At 55.2% G+C, this 17,270-nt stretch overlaps 1 protein-coding gene across 1 annotated transcript in view; it reads left to right on the forward strand.

Annotated features, from left to right (window-relative positions):
• The first annotated feature begins 9,631 nt into the window (after window positions 1-9,631).
• Window positions 9,632-17,270, forward strand: part of CACNA1G (calcium voltage-gated channel subunit alpha1 G) — a 101,182-nt gene continuing 93,543 nt past the window's right edge. The window contains exons 1-2 of the mRNA XM_075518657.1: window positions 9,632-9,739; window positions 10,250-10,383. Coding sequence (XP_075374772.1) covers window positions 9,647-9,739; window positions 10,250-10,383 — 227 coding nt within the window. The 5' untranslated portion in view covers window positions 9,632-9,646. The remainder of the gene's footprint in view (window positions 9,740-10,249; window positions 10,384-17,270) is intronic.

A 17,270-nucleotide genomic window follows, 5' to 3' on the forward strand; every position in this document is an offset into this window, starting at 1 on the left:
CGGTCGTGCATCTTGGATGGAGATGGAGCTGATTTGTTTAGCTTGCTCGCATCCCAGCTCCTCACTAACAGCTCTTCCTTCCGAGGTTTCCCCTGGCCCTCAGTCAGCAGAGGGAATTCCCTCTCCTCTGCCCGAGCTCCAGATGCAGCCGGGATTGCTGCGGCAAACGCGAGGACGGGCTGTAATTGCTGCCTCTGCCTGGGTTCGCCGGGTTTTGTGGTCCTCGCTTGGTTACTGCGTCTCAGTGCCATCCTGCCGCTCGTTTGTTCGGGTGATTAGGGAAGCGCTGAAGGAATCAGTGGCTGCTGTTGACCCTGCAGAGCTGTCCCCTCTCCTGCGCTCCCCGCTGCAGCTCTGACATCCCCTGCCCTGGATGAATCTTTCATGCACTCGCCTCGTGTATTTTTAATAGGCTGGGATTGGGTTCAAGCTCTCGCTGGCAGCTGGCGGGGCTCGGGGGGCTTAGGGGGGCTGCAACCTGTCCCCGGGTGGGATGTGGCTGGGGGGCAGAGAGTGGTCCCCAAGGGAGAGAGGTGCAGAGGGAGGCAGAGCCCGCATCGCCTGCACCGGGCGGGGTGCTCGTGCTCACAGGGAATATTTTGGCTCTACAGGGAATATTTCAGCTCCACGGGGAAGTGCACCGGTTTTCCTGGCCAAGGGGGGGTTAAGCCAGCGGTGGCGGGAGCAGAGAGCCTTCCCGGAGCATGCAGGGGGATCGTAAGGGAAGCGGAGGAGCTGCCAGGACAATTAGCACGGGCTTGTTCTCACCAGCATGTCCCTGGGATGGAGCGAGGCTATAATCAGCCTGTCGCTTCCACGGCTTTATTAACACATTGATTTTTGGGGGGTTTTGGCTCCGTGCAGCACGGTGCCTGCCAGCCAAGCCTCTGCGGGGAGAGAGGGGGGGGTCGAGGTGGCGTGCCTCTGGGCATGGCAATGTCTCATTTTGGAAGCTGTTCGGGCTTCTTCCTTGGGGACCGATGGAGGAGGAGGAGGAGGAGGAGAGACATCCCCTCCATCTGTGCGCTGCCCTTGGAAGGGATTTAAATCACAGGCTCGTGAAAAAGAGGAAATGCGCCCGTTTTGCAGGCTTTGAAGCCTGCAGGAGCCTCCCAGAGATGCTCCCCTTCCCGTTCGGGGAGGTCTGGCTCGGAGGGGTTCTCCTTCCCTGGCCGTGGAGGCAGGCACTGTCTGCCAGTGCTGGGGCGGGCTCGCTGCTCCGTGGCCTCCGTCCTGGCCGGCTTCTGGGGCTGGGGCAGCAGCGAGGACTTGGCTGCCCTCCTGCAGCTCCTGGGCGAGTGACGGGAGGAGGTTTTCTGTGCCTGGGATCGGTACCCTGGCCCCCCGTCTGCCCTCTGCTCCAGCAGCGAAGGGCAAGAGATGCTCTCCATGGGAATATATGAATATATAAATAGAAAACTATAAATAAATATATTTTAAAATTTTTTAAATATATGTATGTATGTTTAGGGCAAGTTTTGTCCTGCTCCACCTTCCCATGTGTTTGGGATCTCCTCTGCCTTGCCCTCTCATTCTTTCCCGCTTCGGTTTGAACCTGCCTGACTGGTGCAGCGTTCCTGGCACGGCAGCACTGATGCCACACGTGTGGCCATGCAGAGCCATCTCTTCAATTCCTTCATTTCCCCAACTGTTACATAAATCCGCTTTTATACTGAACTTGTGGACGTCACTGAAGCTCTGTCCATACCCATAACATCACTGTTTCCATGGGAACCAGCGTACTTCCAAGGGGGAAAAAGTAGAAGGAGACTAAAAAAAGGACAAAGAAGGAACAAAATAAGACAAATATGTGACATATCCCAACTATGTGTCGGTGTAGGATGTTACAAAGATTTCGCTGCGACTTGTTTAGGAAGCCTTGCATAACGTTTTTTGTCTTGAGTAATGCAGCAGGCTGAATCAGGGATGGTAGAAACTTAATAGTATCCCAAATATCCCGAGTCTCTTACTGAGAGAGACTGGCACCTCTGCACGAGGTGTCTTTCTGCATGAGCACGAGGGGAAGATGCATCTGCCCATGTTGCAGGATTTACTTGGGTTTCCGTCGGTTCTCCTCCATCCCGGACCACGGCTGGGGCTGTGCGTCACGAGGGGTTGGCACGGCTGCGTGTTGCGGATACGTCCCGGGGAGCAGCCAGCACCGCTGCTCTTCTGCTCCGCCGAGCTTTAAGGGCAGGTGCTATTAAGAGGCAGCTTACAGCGAGTGAGTTTAAAAATATATGTATTTGGGGGTTAAGTGTCTATCCACTATGCACTTCATAAGGCATGGTGGGAGAAAAGGGCTTAAATACATTATCGAGCACCAGCAACGGCTTTGGCATATTTAGTGTGTTTTAACCGGTAACCCCGGGTCCCTCCTGCAGAGGAGGAGTCCGTTAGGAAGGGTTTTACTGCTCACGACAACATCGTCATTAACGCCACGTGTGAGCTGCCCGGAGGGAGCACATCCCCGGGGCTCCATCATGGGAGGCGATGGCTGGTGCGGAGGCTGAGCTGGGAGCGGGGAGGAGGACAGGGAGAGGCACGTGTGTGCTGGGGCACGCTCCCGCCTCCGCAGCCCCACTTTGGTGGGGCGAGTGGGAGGAGAGCCCGTCCCTGAGCCATCCAAATGCCAGCAGAAGGTGCTAAACCGGTGACAGGAGGGGAGGGAGAGGGAGGTCGGGGGGAGCTGGCGCTCAGTCTGGGTGAGCCAGGCTTCGTGGCTTCTCCTCTGCTCTTCCCGTCGGGCGGTGCGGGGCAGCGAGGGTTGGGGTCCCAGCGTTTGGCATCCGTTGGTGAAATGGCCGGCCCCACGGGGCTTCCGCCCCGACCCATCCTGCTCGCCCAGGGGCTGGGGGCCAAGCGCTGACCTGGCCCCTGCCCTTTGCACGAGGCCATCGTTCGGCTGTTTTTGTGGTCTCTGCTCTGTGATGCTGAGACAGGCGTGAGGAGGAGGGAAGGACTGGGATGAGAAGCCAGATGAAATTCAGCCTAAAGTGCTCTTGCTTGACATTATTTTATTTTATTTTACTTTATTTTATTTTACTTTATTTTATTTTACTTTATTTTATTTTACTTTATTTTATTTTACTTTATTTTATTTTACTTTATTTTATTTTACTTTATTTTATTTTATTTTTTAAAGCACCCATCCTCCCAGATGCTGGTCCCAAGGCTGGGCTGCCAGCAGCCGAGCCCTCCCAGCTCAGGAGTTAATTGCAAGCAATATGTAGGGCTTTTCTTAAAAGCTCCAGCTCCTGAAGTTTGGAGATTATGCAAGACACTCAGCTTGCAGGATTTTTTTATCTTCCTTTTTTTTTTCCCACCTCTTTAAGCAATAAGATTTTAAACCCTTTTGGTTCTGGAAAAAAACCTTAAAGTACAAATCTAAAAGGTAACAGGGAAACAATTCTGAAACAGTAAAGCAAATAAGAACTTCATCAGGATTTTTTTGGACAAAATATCTTTTTTTATCAAGCTTCATCCCCTCTAAATACAGCATGATTCTTTGCTTCATCACCTGAGCGGCTGAGCAGGGTTCCTCCGCGCCGCTGAGCAAATCCTACATCCCCCTCGAGAGGCGGCTGCGTTTCCGAGGCAGAGGAGAGCATCTCCTGCCTGCAGCCGACAGTGCGGTTTTTAAATCTTTGGGAGAAAAACGATAAGATGATTAAGATGATTACTCCCCAAAATCCCCTTTTCCCTCTACTTTTCGGCTTTACGGTTGCTGTTGTGTGTTACAAGGCTTTTGGGGACCGTCGTGCGGCCGTGGCCCTGCGGTCCTGCCAGGACGGGAGCAGAGTGCGGCCGTTGCGTGGCAGAGGGATGGAGCTGCCGGTGCGTCCCCTTGACCAACTGCAAGAGAAAATAAATTAGAGGTGAAATTTCCAAAAATACTGGCATCAATAATCATCCTGTTTTGGTTTCCCAGGTTTAACTGTGAAGCTGCGTGAATTAAAATAACCTCCTGGGTCTGTCTGCGCTGTGAGGGGAGCGGTTTTCGAAGAGCTGCAGAGCAGTGACGAGGCAGGGGTGCTCCCTGCCTGGCTTTTTCCCGGCTCAGAGCCTGTGGCCGGGGACGTGCCGGGCTCGGTGGGGTCATGCCGGCTCCCGGCAGCGTGTCCGTGGGCTGCCGGATGTGGTGACCCAGGATGGGTGCAGGCGTCGGGCACGTTGTGGAAATGCTCTCTGAGCAGTGTTTGAATTTTTAAACCCCTTTGCTGCAGCCCCACCGGAGGAGAGCCTCTCGGCTTTGCTTTCCAGGAATGCCCTGGTGATCGGACTCGCCCGACGCGAGTCCCTGCGGACCGCGGGGCAGGAGGCGTGCGCTCCATCACACGCGTGCGGTGAGCATGCCTGGGGCCGTATGCCCGCAGCGGGTTATCCACCCCGCCAGGAGAAAGCAGTTTTGCTGCTGGTGCAGTGCTGCCGTGCTGCGGGAAGGGCTGTAAACCTGCTGCATCTTCCTTGCTTCATCCCGCTCTTGCCTTCCCTGGAGGGAGGGGAGGTACCGCGCCAGGAAAAGCATCTGGGAGGGCAAACCCGGGGGGTAGAGACCGTGCCAGGATCACACCGGGGCAGATCCCTGCCGGTGCTCGGTGCTCAGCTGCAAGCCAGGCAAGCGGATTCACCGGGTAAAGATGCTCTGAGAGCACCTCTGGCATGAAGCATCCAAGGGGATGCAAATGCTTCCTGCAAATGCTAAACGCAGAAGATGGGTGCTGGGTTTGCTTTTGAAGCAATAGGGTAGAAAAAAAAAATCAAATTAGATGTCCAGGATTGTGATGGGAATCTATAACCTTTCAACTGGGCATGACATTAAGAGCCTTTTCCTGTTGACCTGGTGCAGTCGGAGGCAAATCTGGGAAGGGGTTATTATTTGCATCCGTGAGGCAGATTAATTCTGAGGACTTTTAACTTCCCTTGCAAACAGCCTGAATTAATGTTTTAGGATTTTAGTCCCTGCCTCCTCCCACCCCCCCAAAGGCCAGACCCTGGAAGTCCTATTATGCTCCTGTCAAAGGGGCTATTTCTGGAATTGATGATATGAATGAAGTCTAAAACTCCGCTCTCATTAACGTCTGCAGCTTATCCCAGTGTCACTCCTAAGCTGGTGGGACTCAGTGGCACTGCAGGGGAAGGCTGTCATTTCAACCCAATTTTCACATCACAGTTGCACAAAAATTTCCAGGCCTCGCCTGCGCTTTCGGCACATTTGTCAAATACCCGCCGCTGTCCCGGCAAGCGAAAGCTCTGCCTGGCACAAGAGAAGTGGCTGCAGGTGGTGATGGGGGACCCGATTGTGGCCGTGGCCGTGGCCCGTGGGTCTGAACGAACTCTCCTTTCCCCAGAAAACAGGCAGCAGAGCAGAGCCGAGGCGTCACCTGGCCGGATTCAGGCAGCTCAATGCATTTCTATGGTTGGGTTTTATTGCAGGATACAAGCTTGCAGCCCCTGGTGCTGCGGGGCTGCCCGGGCATCGGTCCCCACCTTGCCCGCGGAGTCCTGCCCCCCGTCACGCTGGCTGTGCTTTTGGGGGGTCCCACCCCATCTCCTGGCGATGGCAGGATGGCAGCACGTCGCCTTGGAGCCGCTGCTTTGCTGGAGCGCTGGCACCGCTTAGGGAGAGCTGGAGGAGGGGGTCAGGGAAGGAGCTGGAGAGGAGAGAGGGGGATGCAGGGAAGGAGGAGAGGGGGAACAGCGGGAGCAGCAGGGCACCAAGGGCAGAAATAAATAATAATCCCCTGGAGGAGCGCGTGTCCCTGTAAAGCATCACCAAACGCTGCCCTCCGTACCCGGCTCAGCTGTCGGCAGCGGTGCCCGGCCCCCCGGGGAAGGGCCCACCATCTCTGGGGCGGGTGATGCTGCGTCACGGCGGTGCCCGCTCTCCCCGTCCCCAAGCCACCGAGCACGCCGGGAGCGGTGCGTGCTCCGCCTTGGCGCAGAGAGCCCGGGCTGCTGATGGACCAAGCGTCGCGCCCGCCGTCCTCTTGGTTGCCGCTGCCCTCAAGCAACAGCTTCCATTTAATTCATTTGCTGGTGAATTTGATCCAAACTTCTGCAACCAAATCATAGCAAGCATAATGCAATATCTTTCTCTTTTGATTACATTAAGCTGGGTAGCGCTGGCTAATTAAATCTGGGGCTCTTGCCTCTTAATTACAAAAGGTCAGGCTCTGCTGAGCGCGGGCAGGTAGCACGGGGATCGCTCATGCTGGGAGGGGGGCTGAGGGTTCCTGCACTGTGCAAAGGCTCCTGTTCGTAACAAGTGAGTAACTTCTGGCTATTTTCCTTTTTTTGGGTGCTCTTTATTTTATGAATTTTAAGAGTCAGGTTACAACAAAAGTCTTACCAGATATTTCTGTGTGGCAGAAATATATTTTTCTAATTGAAAAGAATCAGTGAACGCTTTGGCCGTCTGTCTTGACCAAGTTGATGGTAAAAATGTGGATTTTTAAGAACAAGCTAGGGCGAGCAGGTGACCCTAAAAAGTGGGGACTCTTTCTCTGACACCCGTGGGATGGGGCAGACGGGGTGATTACCTGCCGCGTGCACGTGAACACCATTATTCATTGTTTTTAACCATCAGCCCTGCGCTCCCCACCTGCGCGGCGCGAGGAGGGGGCAGGACCCCCAGGGCCAGCTCCACTCCCGGCGAGTATTTATCTCGTGCAACGCGGACCGTGGGCTCAGCTCAGCGCCGGGGCGAGAGGCGGTGGCAGTGCCAGCGCTGGCCCTCGCCCCGAGCGTTTGCCTCCTCTTCCTCGCCTTAGCTGCTGGCCAAGGACCAGCACGGTCCTGGTGCTTCCCGTGCCCCTTTGCCCCTTCGCTGCCTGCGCAGCAGCAGCCAGCGGCATTCAGTAAAGCACCTTCTGCTCTTGCTAATTGAAGAGTTTCCCTTTGTTAGCCTCTCGGCTCAAAGGAGGGCCGGTACAAAGCCGTAGCCATCAGCACTTTGTGTGCCTCAGAAAATCCCATTAGCAGAAGAAAGAGCTTGAAGTTTTATTCAGCTGGAAAAAAAAAAAAAAAAGGAATAAAAAAAAAATACCCCCCCCCCACCTTCTGATCTATTAGCTGCACATTAACATATAGCCCTTGGCACCGCTGGGGTCCCCGTCCTGGGAGTATTTAATCAGGGTGAAGTGTTATATTGGACTGAAATGTATTTGCTTGAGGGAGCGAGATGCTGATAAGTGGGTCTGTGGTTAAATCTGGGGAAAAAAAACTGCCATCAGAAAATAAAATCCCCTCCCGCTCTCTGGGTCCCCCCCTTCCCCAGGCTGTTTTTCTGCCTAGGGGATGTTTGTTCCTGCAAGGGGAGTTGGGGTGGGAGGGCAGGGACCAGGCCCGGGCTGGGGGCACGGACAGAGCGGGGGGACAGGACGGGGGGGCATTCGCCACCGCCTCGCTGGAGGGGGCAGCGGGGGGGGGCCGTGCCTGTGCCAGCCCCCGCGCCGAGATGGGGAGCGCTGGGGCTCTGGGCAGCGGGGTGTGTGGGCAGGGGAGGGCTCCTGCCTGCCTGCCTGCACCACGGGGGGACCCTTTGGTGGGTGCAGCCCTGGTGCTGGTCCCCACATCTCCCTCCCAGCTGCACCCAGTGCAGCCGCAGGCTGTGGCGTCGCGGGGGGCTGTGCCCTCCTGGCTTCCCTCCGCTTGCCATTAGTCACTGGTGCCAGTGCCGGCACGCAAACAAGCATCGAGGGGCACCCATGGCTTTGCCGTCTGTGGGGTGCCAGAGGAGGATGGGGAGGACGTCCCCTGTGCCGTCCCATGCTGTTCCTCCCCTTTCAGCCACTGCTCAGCCCTTTGTGCTGGACATGGGGCTGCGGTGAGCTTGGGTCTGCTCAGCTGCCCTGGGTGGGTGTTAGGGCTGCTCTAGGTCTTGGAGAGGGAGGAGGTGAGATGGGAAGTGGCTCCAAGCAGACGCATGTAATGTTTGTGTGCCCATCTCTGCTCGCTGGGAGCTCATGGTCCCCAGCAAGCATCCAAGCAGCTGCCTGCCGTGGCAAAAGCATCACCCAGATCCTGTGCCCAGCTGAGATGGAGCCCGCAGAGGAGAGCCAGGCCCAGCACGGGATCTTTGCCATTGCAACAAAAGATTTTGCATGAAGCGCTGTCTGTCTGGGGAAGCATCCATCTGTCTCTGCAGGTTTTGACCCAACCAAGCAGGTTACTCCCCAGCTTCCTCACTTCCCTGCTGAGTATCTCGCACAGCCCTTGCAGACACATGCTCGTTCTTTTTTTAATTCTTTGTGTTCTCAAAGGCTTTGCAGTTCCTTGCTGGCAGAGCCGTGGACGCGGCTGGCTCTGCAGAGGGATGCTTTCCAGCCCCCCACACCGTGGAACGCCCGTGGATCCCCCGCGGCTGCTGCCGGCAGCCTCCTGCCCCCTCCTCCAGCCCGCCCTCCACGCCTGCCCCCGCAGGGCTATATTTGGGCTAAATATTCCAGCCCATAGCCCCAACCTGACGGTTGGAATGTCTATCCCGATATCTTGTAAACATTTCTTCCAATTAAAAGATCCAGATTGCTGGCGACCAAGCCGTGACTCAGCCCCATGTGATTTCCCAGGAATTCACCCAGGATGGGTGGCAGGAGCTGCCAGCTCCAGCCCCATGTGCCCGGCGGGGAGGCACCTGCTGATTCATCCTCACCTTCTTCTTCCCCAGCCAGATAACGCTACAGCACGGGCTCCCCAACACCACCCGCTACCGTGTTGCAGCGAAAGCTCTTGTCTGACAAGGGCCGTGCTTATTTTCCTAGAGCCTGGAAGCTGCTGCCTGAGCCCAGGCAGGAGCGTGGCCCCGACTGCCTGCGGGTTGCGGCAGCCGATGGGGTGTTTTCCATGCTAGGCTGGAAGATACCCCTGGCACCGTGTTGCACAGGCGCCTGGATTTCACACCTCTGTGCCCCGGGCAGTCGGGAGCTGGCTGGAAATGCCCCCTAGAAGGATGCAGAAATCGGGTACCAGGTTTGAACCATCCCTATGAGGATTTGCTGGAGCAGCACACTTTATTCTGCCCCAAAAGTAACGGCATCCAAAGTCTGTCCCAGCAGCTCAGCTCTTTTAAAATCGCTCCAGGAGGCAGGGGATGGACTCTGCTGGCCCTCGCAGTCTTAAGGCTTTTAGGCAGTCGTTTAATGGTTTTGACAGTCTTAATTTGGACTGGGAATGAAAAGTTCAAGCAGCGACTTCAGGGAAGCGCCCCTGGGATAAGCTGTGACATGGTTAATAGAAAATTGTAATGTTGTTAAAGTGCTTTTCCGTAAAACGCGAGGAGAGAAAATTAACGGGGGAAGGGGTGTTTCCTAAAAGTTGATATCGTTCTTTTAATTTCATTTTTTCATCCATCACATCAGCACTCGGCACTCTTGCCATGCAACTTTCATTTTATAGCGGTTTTCGCATTAGCTGTAGACGCTGACGTCAGCGTGGGGAGACCACTATGGGTTTGCTGTGCAGGTTCTAAACAGCAGGCAGGCTCTTCATGCAAAACCAGATAAAATCTAACCTAGAGAAGCTGGCATGCGCCTTGCTTTAAAGACCAGAATAACCTTTCTGATTCAGTGGTGGCTGCTCGCGGATGCTCATCTGGGTCCGTTGCTTCCTTGATGGGGCGTCGTGCAGGTGGTTCGAGAGGGTGAGCATGCTGGTGATCCTGCTCAACTGCGTGACGCTGGGCATGTTCCACCCCTGCGAGGACATCGCCTGCGACTCGCCGCGCTGCAGGATCCTCCAGGTACGGCTTGGCCGCTGCTTTTAGCTTAACGGCAGCCCCGGTTGATGGGGAGTGGGCAGGACCGAGCTGTGGCAGAGCTGGCTCCAGCCATGGTGGAGGTGCCCTGGGCTGGCTGGGTCCTGCCTGCGCTGGCTGTCCTGCCAGCACGTAAAAAAACGCTGATTTTGGTGCTCGGATGCAAACACGTGGTGTCATCAGGCAAAGCCAGGCTGTGCCAGCCCCAGAGTAGCCAAGCCTTGCTTGGAGTGCTTGGGGAGGGTTAACCATCGAGTTTATAGTGAAAATAGAGCCCAAAATATCCTTGTCCCTTTATCCCAGTGCTGTGGGTGCTGTTGGCCAGACTGGGTTGGGGGAAGACACAGGGCTGTTCCCAGCACTGCCTCTGCCCAGGGATTTTAGCCCTTGGTGGTGCAAGAGGAGACCTTGTTGGACTCGGGTGTCTCCTCGCCTCCCCCAGCGCAAGCGTGCAGCGATGCAGGAGCATCCCTCCTCCCTTCCTTTCTTTTGCAGAGCTTTGACGATTTCATCTTTGCCTTCTTTGCTGTGGAAATGATTGTCAAGATGATCGCGCTGGGGATTTTTGGGAAGAAATGCTACCTGGGAGACACGTGGAACCGCCTGGACTTCTTCATCGTCATCGCAGGGTAAGCCCAGTGCGGCGGGTCCCCCTCTCCCCGCGCCTCCCTGTTGTCATTCATGGCACCACTTGGCACGCGTCAGATTTGGGGGAGTGGCTGGTTGGCAGTGGCGAGGGCTGGGGGCTTGCTGGGCATTGGTGCCGTCAGCGTTGTCCATCCTGGCTCCACAGCTGGGATCACTGCCCAGACCGCAGCAGTCCCTCTGATCCTCTCCATAGCTCGCGGGAGAGCTGATGCTCAGCCCATGGAGAGAGCAGGGCAGGGCAACAAAAGCTGTTTGCGGTGGATTTTGGCCAGTCCGTGTCCTGGGGCTCCTTGCCAGGTGCTGGGCTCGGCTCTTCTCCCTCCAGCCCCGCTGGTGGTTTCGGTTTCCATCAGGCGAGGTGGCGGCAGAGCAGGCGGTTGGGAGAAGGGAGCGGCGTGCCAGGGAGGATAGTTCACTGAAATGTGCATGATTGCCCTCATTATTATACTTTTTTTTTTTTTGAGGGAAAGCAACCAAGTTCGCCTTTTTGAGTGTTTTCCTTTCAGAGGCACCTGGTTTGAATTAAAGGCTCTTCCAGCACCCGAGAGTCTCCTGGCGGAGGCTGGAAATCCACATGAAAAGTCCCTGGCCCCTGGCCAGTGAGCTGAGTTTCTTTGACACACGAATCGCTCGCCGGCCCTCCCTTCCCCGCTCCAAAAGCCCAAAGACCTTTGGGAAAACAGTGATTTTTTTTCTCTTTTGATAGAGCTGGAGATCAAATTTACTGGATTTTCCTGGAAAGGAGCAGGGGACCCTCCCACCTGGGCTGTTTACCTGGCATGGGTTTGGTGTGCCCCAAGAAGGGGCAACACCTCGGTGGGCTTTGCTTATGGTCCATCGCCAGCCCCATAGGGTCATGGCACACACCTCTGCCAGGCAGCTGGGATAACCAAAACAGTGGCCCAGTAAAACCAGTAAGGTTGTGCCAGGCGTCCCAGCGCATCCTTGGCCTGGGAAACTCATTGCCATGGGGTGCTGCAGCAGCCAAAAGATGTAGGGAGGCTCAAGACCCAGACTGGGGACAGCGATGGAGGGCAGAAAGGCCAAGAGCTGTAACTGTCCCCGTAAACCCATCTTCTGCAGGAGGCTACAACCTTGTGCTTTCCAGCTGCACCAGCCTCTGGCTCCTCGGGTTAGGAGAGGGCTCAAAGTTTCCTCCTGAAGCGTCTGAGCAACGTCAGGGGCTGCAGCGATGGGATGTTGGACAAGGTGGGACCCGGGGTCCAACCAGCTCTGGTAGGGTTGTAAACATCAGCAGCACAGCCAAGGGCTGACCCCTGCTAAAGCCACCCTGTGTATTCTTTATTTCTTCTTCTTTATTATTTCTTATACTGGAATTAAGTGCGATGAAGAACCAGACCCAAGCGAGGCCAGGCATCCCGCCTGGGGAGGAATGGTGGTGGGTGCTGGGCTGCTTCCAGCTCTGCTGCCCTGGGGTGCTGCTGCGTTCCCCTCCCAGCCTGGTCCTGGCCTTGCCTGTTGAGCTTGCAAAGTCTTTGGAGCTAGAGTAGTTACCCTTGATGTGCTCTGTGGAGACCCCACTGTGACGGGACCTCGGTCTGGAGGGACATCAGCAGAGACTATCCTAATACCTATGCCAAAATATAGCTGCGCTTTCCTTAAGCAAGCACCCAATCTCCTGCCCACCTACTGCACCTGGACGGGCGTTTGGGTGTGTGAGAGCCACCTCCTTCCCGGGCAAAGTGGGGACAGCGGCACCCACCTCCCCGCTGACGCAGCCCCCTTCCCGCATCCCTGATGCACGGAGACGTTTATTTGCTGCAGAGGGTATGCAGCCTCACAGCCTGACCGCTCCCGTGACTCCTGCCAGGTCAGCTTTGCCTCTCGCTACATGATGGGTCTTTCCTTCATGTGCATGAACTGTTCCCATCTGGGCGCCGTCACAACCAGTTCAACTGACAAAGGATTGAACTGCCTTTAAATACGAAGTGGAGCCTCTCCTCCCCCAGTGCCTGCTTTCTCTGCTCCCTTTCGCACCCTTGCACTCTCCTCCAGCCCTTGCCCGTCCAGCCGGGAGTGCTGCATCCCACTCAGAGCATCGCTGCCGTCCCGGAGGGCTCCTCAGCCATCCCCGGCAGCACCAAGTGCTGGGGCAGGCTGAAGGGGCTGCAGGAATGGGCCGCTGCCATAGCAGAGGAAAAATGGAGGGACCTGAGCCCATTGCTAGACTAAAGATGCAGGTAAAAAACACCTTAAGGATAAGAGAAAAAAGCATTCCAGGGTCAAATCCCAACCAGACAGAGGGAGATTCCTCCGGTAGCCCCTGAGCGCAGCTCTGCGGTTCCCACATGGGGCAAATTACCCCAGCGAGCATCCAGACCACGGTGCTGACAGCAGAGCGTGGGAGCCAGGGACGAGCGGAGCTCGGCGCAGAGGCACCTTGTGCCCGAGCGGCTGCGTGATGTGGGGAAAGGGGCCAGAGCCGAGCTGTGGCCCGGGAGGAGAGCGTGCGCTGGACTGGTCCTCAAATCCCTGCTGTACTTGCTAGATACCCAATAAAGCGTGTCACATTTTTACGTAGGTCTCGTGTAAGGGCTTCAGCCAGCTTCCCCAGTGAAATGACAGGGGAAGAGACCCACAAACCGACGTTTCCACGTGGCCCTGGTGACCGCAATGAAGCAGCTCTGCTTCTGCCTTCCCACTTTTTTCCTCCCCTTTTTGTGCAAGAGGTGGAAGGGAGGAGGCAGCAGGACGGCGTGGGCTCCCCAGTGCCCGGCAGGTCCCCGGCTTCTGCTCTCCGGCTTTCCCTGCTGCTTCCCTGCCCCTGGGCTGCAGAAAGTGATGGCAGGGGGAGAGGAGAAGCAGCAAACCGTGTCTGCGGGGCATCGGGTGGGGAAGGAGCGTCGTGCCGGGGACACACGGGACGTGCTGCGCGCCAGGGCTGTACGCTCCCACGGGCAGGCCTCCCATAGAAACCCTTCCCAACCACCACTCACCTAGGAGAGGCTTCCAAAAAAAAAATCCCAAACCCTGTGGCATTTCATCCTCCCCATTCCTTGAGAAGTTTCTGGACCTGCTAGGGGTTGAAATCGTAGAGAAACCTTTTTGTGCGTGTTGCCCCAAATCTGCTGCTTGCAGAGGGCCGGGAGAGCCGCTCGGATGCTGTGCTCGCTCCCGCCGCGCTGCCGGCCACTTTCGTGGCATGCCGTTAAGTACTTCTCAGCTCTGTTAAACTGTCCAGACCAATCTCATGAGCTCATGGAGAGTAAATGACTTCTTTGTGACAATGTAATGCAATTAGCGCTAATTGTAGAGTGTGTAATGTCTGCAACACATCTCTGTAATTACAGTAAAACTTGCTGGAGATGAGAATAGCGCTGTATTATCAAAACTCAGCTTAGTGAAACACGGCTTTGGCTGTAGGTTACAGAGTTGCACGGGGGAAAAGGAGAAAAAAAAGTGATGAATGACATAATTATGTTGTGTTATTTTAAAGGAGAGGATTTGGGGAGTTTGCTTTTAAGAGAACACTTGAAGGTTAACAGGTGTTTTAAGCCGGCTCTCGCCCTCTAAAGACGATTCAATATGATTTCGACCTCTCCCAGCGTAAGATGCAGATGTATTGAGGATGAATGCTTGTTTGCATCCAAAAATATGCAGAGTTATTTACAGTTTAGCGCTGGCCGAGGCTCTGGCTGGTGAACCGCAGCTGTGGGATGGAGAAGTACCCTGACTTGCCGTCTCCCTGGCTGCCCTGGGACCCAGCACCCGCTCTGCCTCCTCCTCCTCCTCCGGGCAGGGCGCAGGGAACTCTTCTCCGATCAGTCTGTGGGAAGAGGACAGCCACAGATTGAGCTCTGCCTGCTCCTCAGCCAGAGCCATCCCCATCCCCATCTGCATTATTGCAGTCCCACCAGCTTGTTTTGACTTTGGTCAGATAAGGACTTCCCTGAACCTCTGCATCCCTGTGGATTGAATTGTGCTTTAAACCATCCTCATAGAAAAAGAACCAAAACAACAAAAACCCCCAATGGTTAATTGTTTTCCCAGGAGACAGGCTTTAAGTCAGGGGATACTTTGGTGCTGTATGAGCTTACAGGGTTCCTCTCTGCCTTCTCCAGACACAGGGTCGAGCAGGGCTCTGGGTCCACGCCTGCATTTCAGCCATTCTCTCCGAGCAGGGCTGTGCATCATCCCGTGTTTGAGTCGTGCGGGTCTGTTGTTACTCCGGGCTCAGTCAGTTGTTTGGCCAAGTCTGTGGAGTCCTGTTTGTGCTTTGCTCATTGTAACAGTGACGGGCCTCTTAGAAGACTTTGTAGGAAACTTAAACACTTCTGGAATATTTTGCTTACGATTTGAGATGAGCCGGCGCTGGAGGTGGTTGGCAGGCTGCTTGCTTTAGAAACAGAGACACCGTTTCTTTTTCTCTTTGCTTCCTGAACGCTTCTTCTAATGTTTGTTATCGTTTTTTCTCCCTCTGTTGAAGGCTGTATTAAAGACTTAGCTCCGCTGAAGCCTTCCTAAACAACCCTTAAGGATGTCTTTCTCCCTCCTGGTTTTGTGTGCTGAATTTCAGGGATGAAATACGCTGCAGGAAGCCTTGCTGTATTCATAGGTACCTGGCAGAGAAAGGGATGCCGCAGTCCCCCACTCTATCCCTGCTCCATCTAAAACTGGATGGTTTCTGAAAAGCTCTTTAGCTCAGAAACTGGGATAAGGGCAATGCTGCCAGATCAGTCTCTGCGGGGAGCAGGATCCTGTGGCTGCAGCAGCCAGAGCAAGGTTCCTGCTGGCTGCATTGGGCGAATCTTCCAGCACGTGGCCCTCACCTCACCGTGCCGGTTTGCTTCACAAGCAGGCAGGAGGGCTCTTCTGAAGGGCACTTTGGCTGTACAAGGCTGCTCAAGGGGCTGTTCCAACTCCCCAGTTCAGACGTGAGGGAGAAAGCACTGGCGTGGGGCTGCCCACGGGGGTCCCTGCTGCAGCCTCCCACTGCCACTGCGGGCAAAGCCTTTTCTTTCCCCATGTATTAGTCCCTTCATCCCTTAAAATAAAATAATAAAATAATAGAGAGGCAGGGATGAACGTTGCTTTTCCATCCCCTCTGCCTGCCTGTATTGATCCCTCTCGCACCGAGGAACAGCACCTTGGAGACGTGGATGCGCGGTGCCCTCTGTGCTGCCTGGGCACCGTTAGTGCTATGGGGTAATTGCCCGTGTAAGTGGCCGATTTGCACACGCAATTACCCAATGTGCAATCACAGCCACAGCCCCTTTGAGCTGCAGCGAAAGCTGCACCAAACCCTCTCCCGGGAGCCTGCCCCTCTCTGGTGCTTTCGGGGGTGGGTGTGAGTGTCCTGGAAGCTGGGAGCCTCCTCCCGTGGCCCCGCTGCGTGCTAGCTCATCCCAAATCAGGTGCTCTTTGCTCCTAGCAGAAGTAGCAGAACTACCTCAAGCCAATACTCACGATTACAGACCTCCAGGGGTTAAAAAACCTGGGGTCAAGCTTTGCAATTTGATGCTTTAAGTGACTTTTGGGAGGATGAAGAGCAGCCGAGACTCGGGGCTGGCAAAGCCCCCGGCTGCAGATGCTCTCTGCTCCGTGCCCCCTTACCACAGCCTTTGCAGCCTTTGAAGCAGAGCGTCCCGAGCAAGCTGTGTCCCTGACTCACAGGAACCTGCTGGGTAAAAGAAACCCCTCAGCAGCCTCCCTCGCAGCTGAGCTGACTCAAACCCACTTGTTTTTTTTTAAGTTTTAGGGCTTTTTTAAAGAGAATTCTTTGGTTTCTTTCAGTTCTTCAGCTGAACTTGCTGCTGCTTCAAGAGCCTCATTAGTCAAGCGTCCTGGCTGGGACACACGGTGCGGCCAGATCCAGCAGGCTGCAGGGTTCACGTTCCCTCCAGTGCTATTCTTTTTATTCTGTTCAGCTTGATTAAAATGAGTATTTTTAAAATTAAGCAACACCCACGAATGCAGCGAGACTTGTGAGGCTTAAAAAGCAGCTCCTGAGCAAAAGCAGAGCATAGCAAAGCTGGCGAGGGCCGGGAGGAAATTTCTTTCCAGCTTTCTGAAATACAATGCTGCCTAAGTAATTTCCCCTTGTCTTTTCCAACACCGATGGCTTAATATCATCCACTGATTACTGCGCTTTGTAGATAAAGGTTGCCTATATGCCCAGTTTTGGAAACCTTTTAATGCTGAATAAATCTGAGCCTGTCTCTTGCCGGCAGCGAGCGGCAGCTCTGTGCCTCTGCGGGCGGAGGGGTGGGAAGCTCCCGGGGATGCTGCCCTGCCTGCAGGCATTGCTGCTTTGCTGCGGGTTCCTTGTGTGACCTTGGTCACATCCCTTGGCTGTAAAGCATCCCCAGCACCCAGCTGTGAAAGGGAAGAGTTCAGGTTTTCCTCAGAAAGTGCCCTCAGCACAAACTCCACAACTCCGATGGGTCTTCACACCATTTTCTGCTTCCTAAGCAGGAGTGATCCTGGGGATGGGAGCGGAGCCAGGTCTGAGAGCAGGGTGGGTCGGAGAGGCGATGCTGGGTAGGTGTGGGAAGGGCTTTGCCAGCATTTCTGTGCTCTGTTAGAGGCTCGCTAAGTGAGAAGAGCCCCTCCAACCCCTCCTGTGATGCTCCTGAGCATCACTTCTGCGAGCCCTTCACCGCAGGCAGGGGTGCTGCCTGACACCGCGCGTACGAGATCCTTCCCAATGCCTTGGGGTTTATATGAAAGAAACCCCGGCGTGCTCCGACTCTCGCTATCTCCAGGCAGAACAGGAATGAATTTCAGCTGCCCTGTCCATCCTGAGCCATCCCTTGTGTCTGTCTGCCGAGTCCCGGGAGTTTTCCTTCTCGGAGGAGTGTTTGCCAAAGGTTTGCATCAGCTCCCTCTCTGCATCCCACCACCAGCC

This window comes from Mycteria americana, chromosome 16 (assembly GCF_035582795.1).
Source record: "Mycteria americana isolate JAX WOST 10 ecotype Jacksonville Zoo and Gardens chromosome 16, USCA_MyAme_1.0, whole genome shotgun sequence".
Lineage (NCBI taxonomy): Eukaryota > Metazoa > Chordata > Aves > Ciconiiformes > Ciconiidae > Mycteria > Mycteria americana.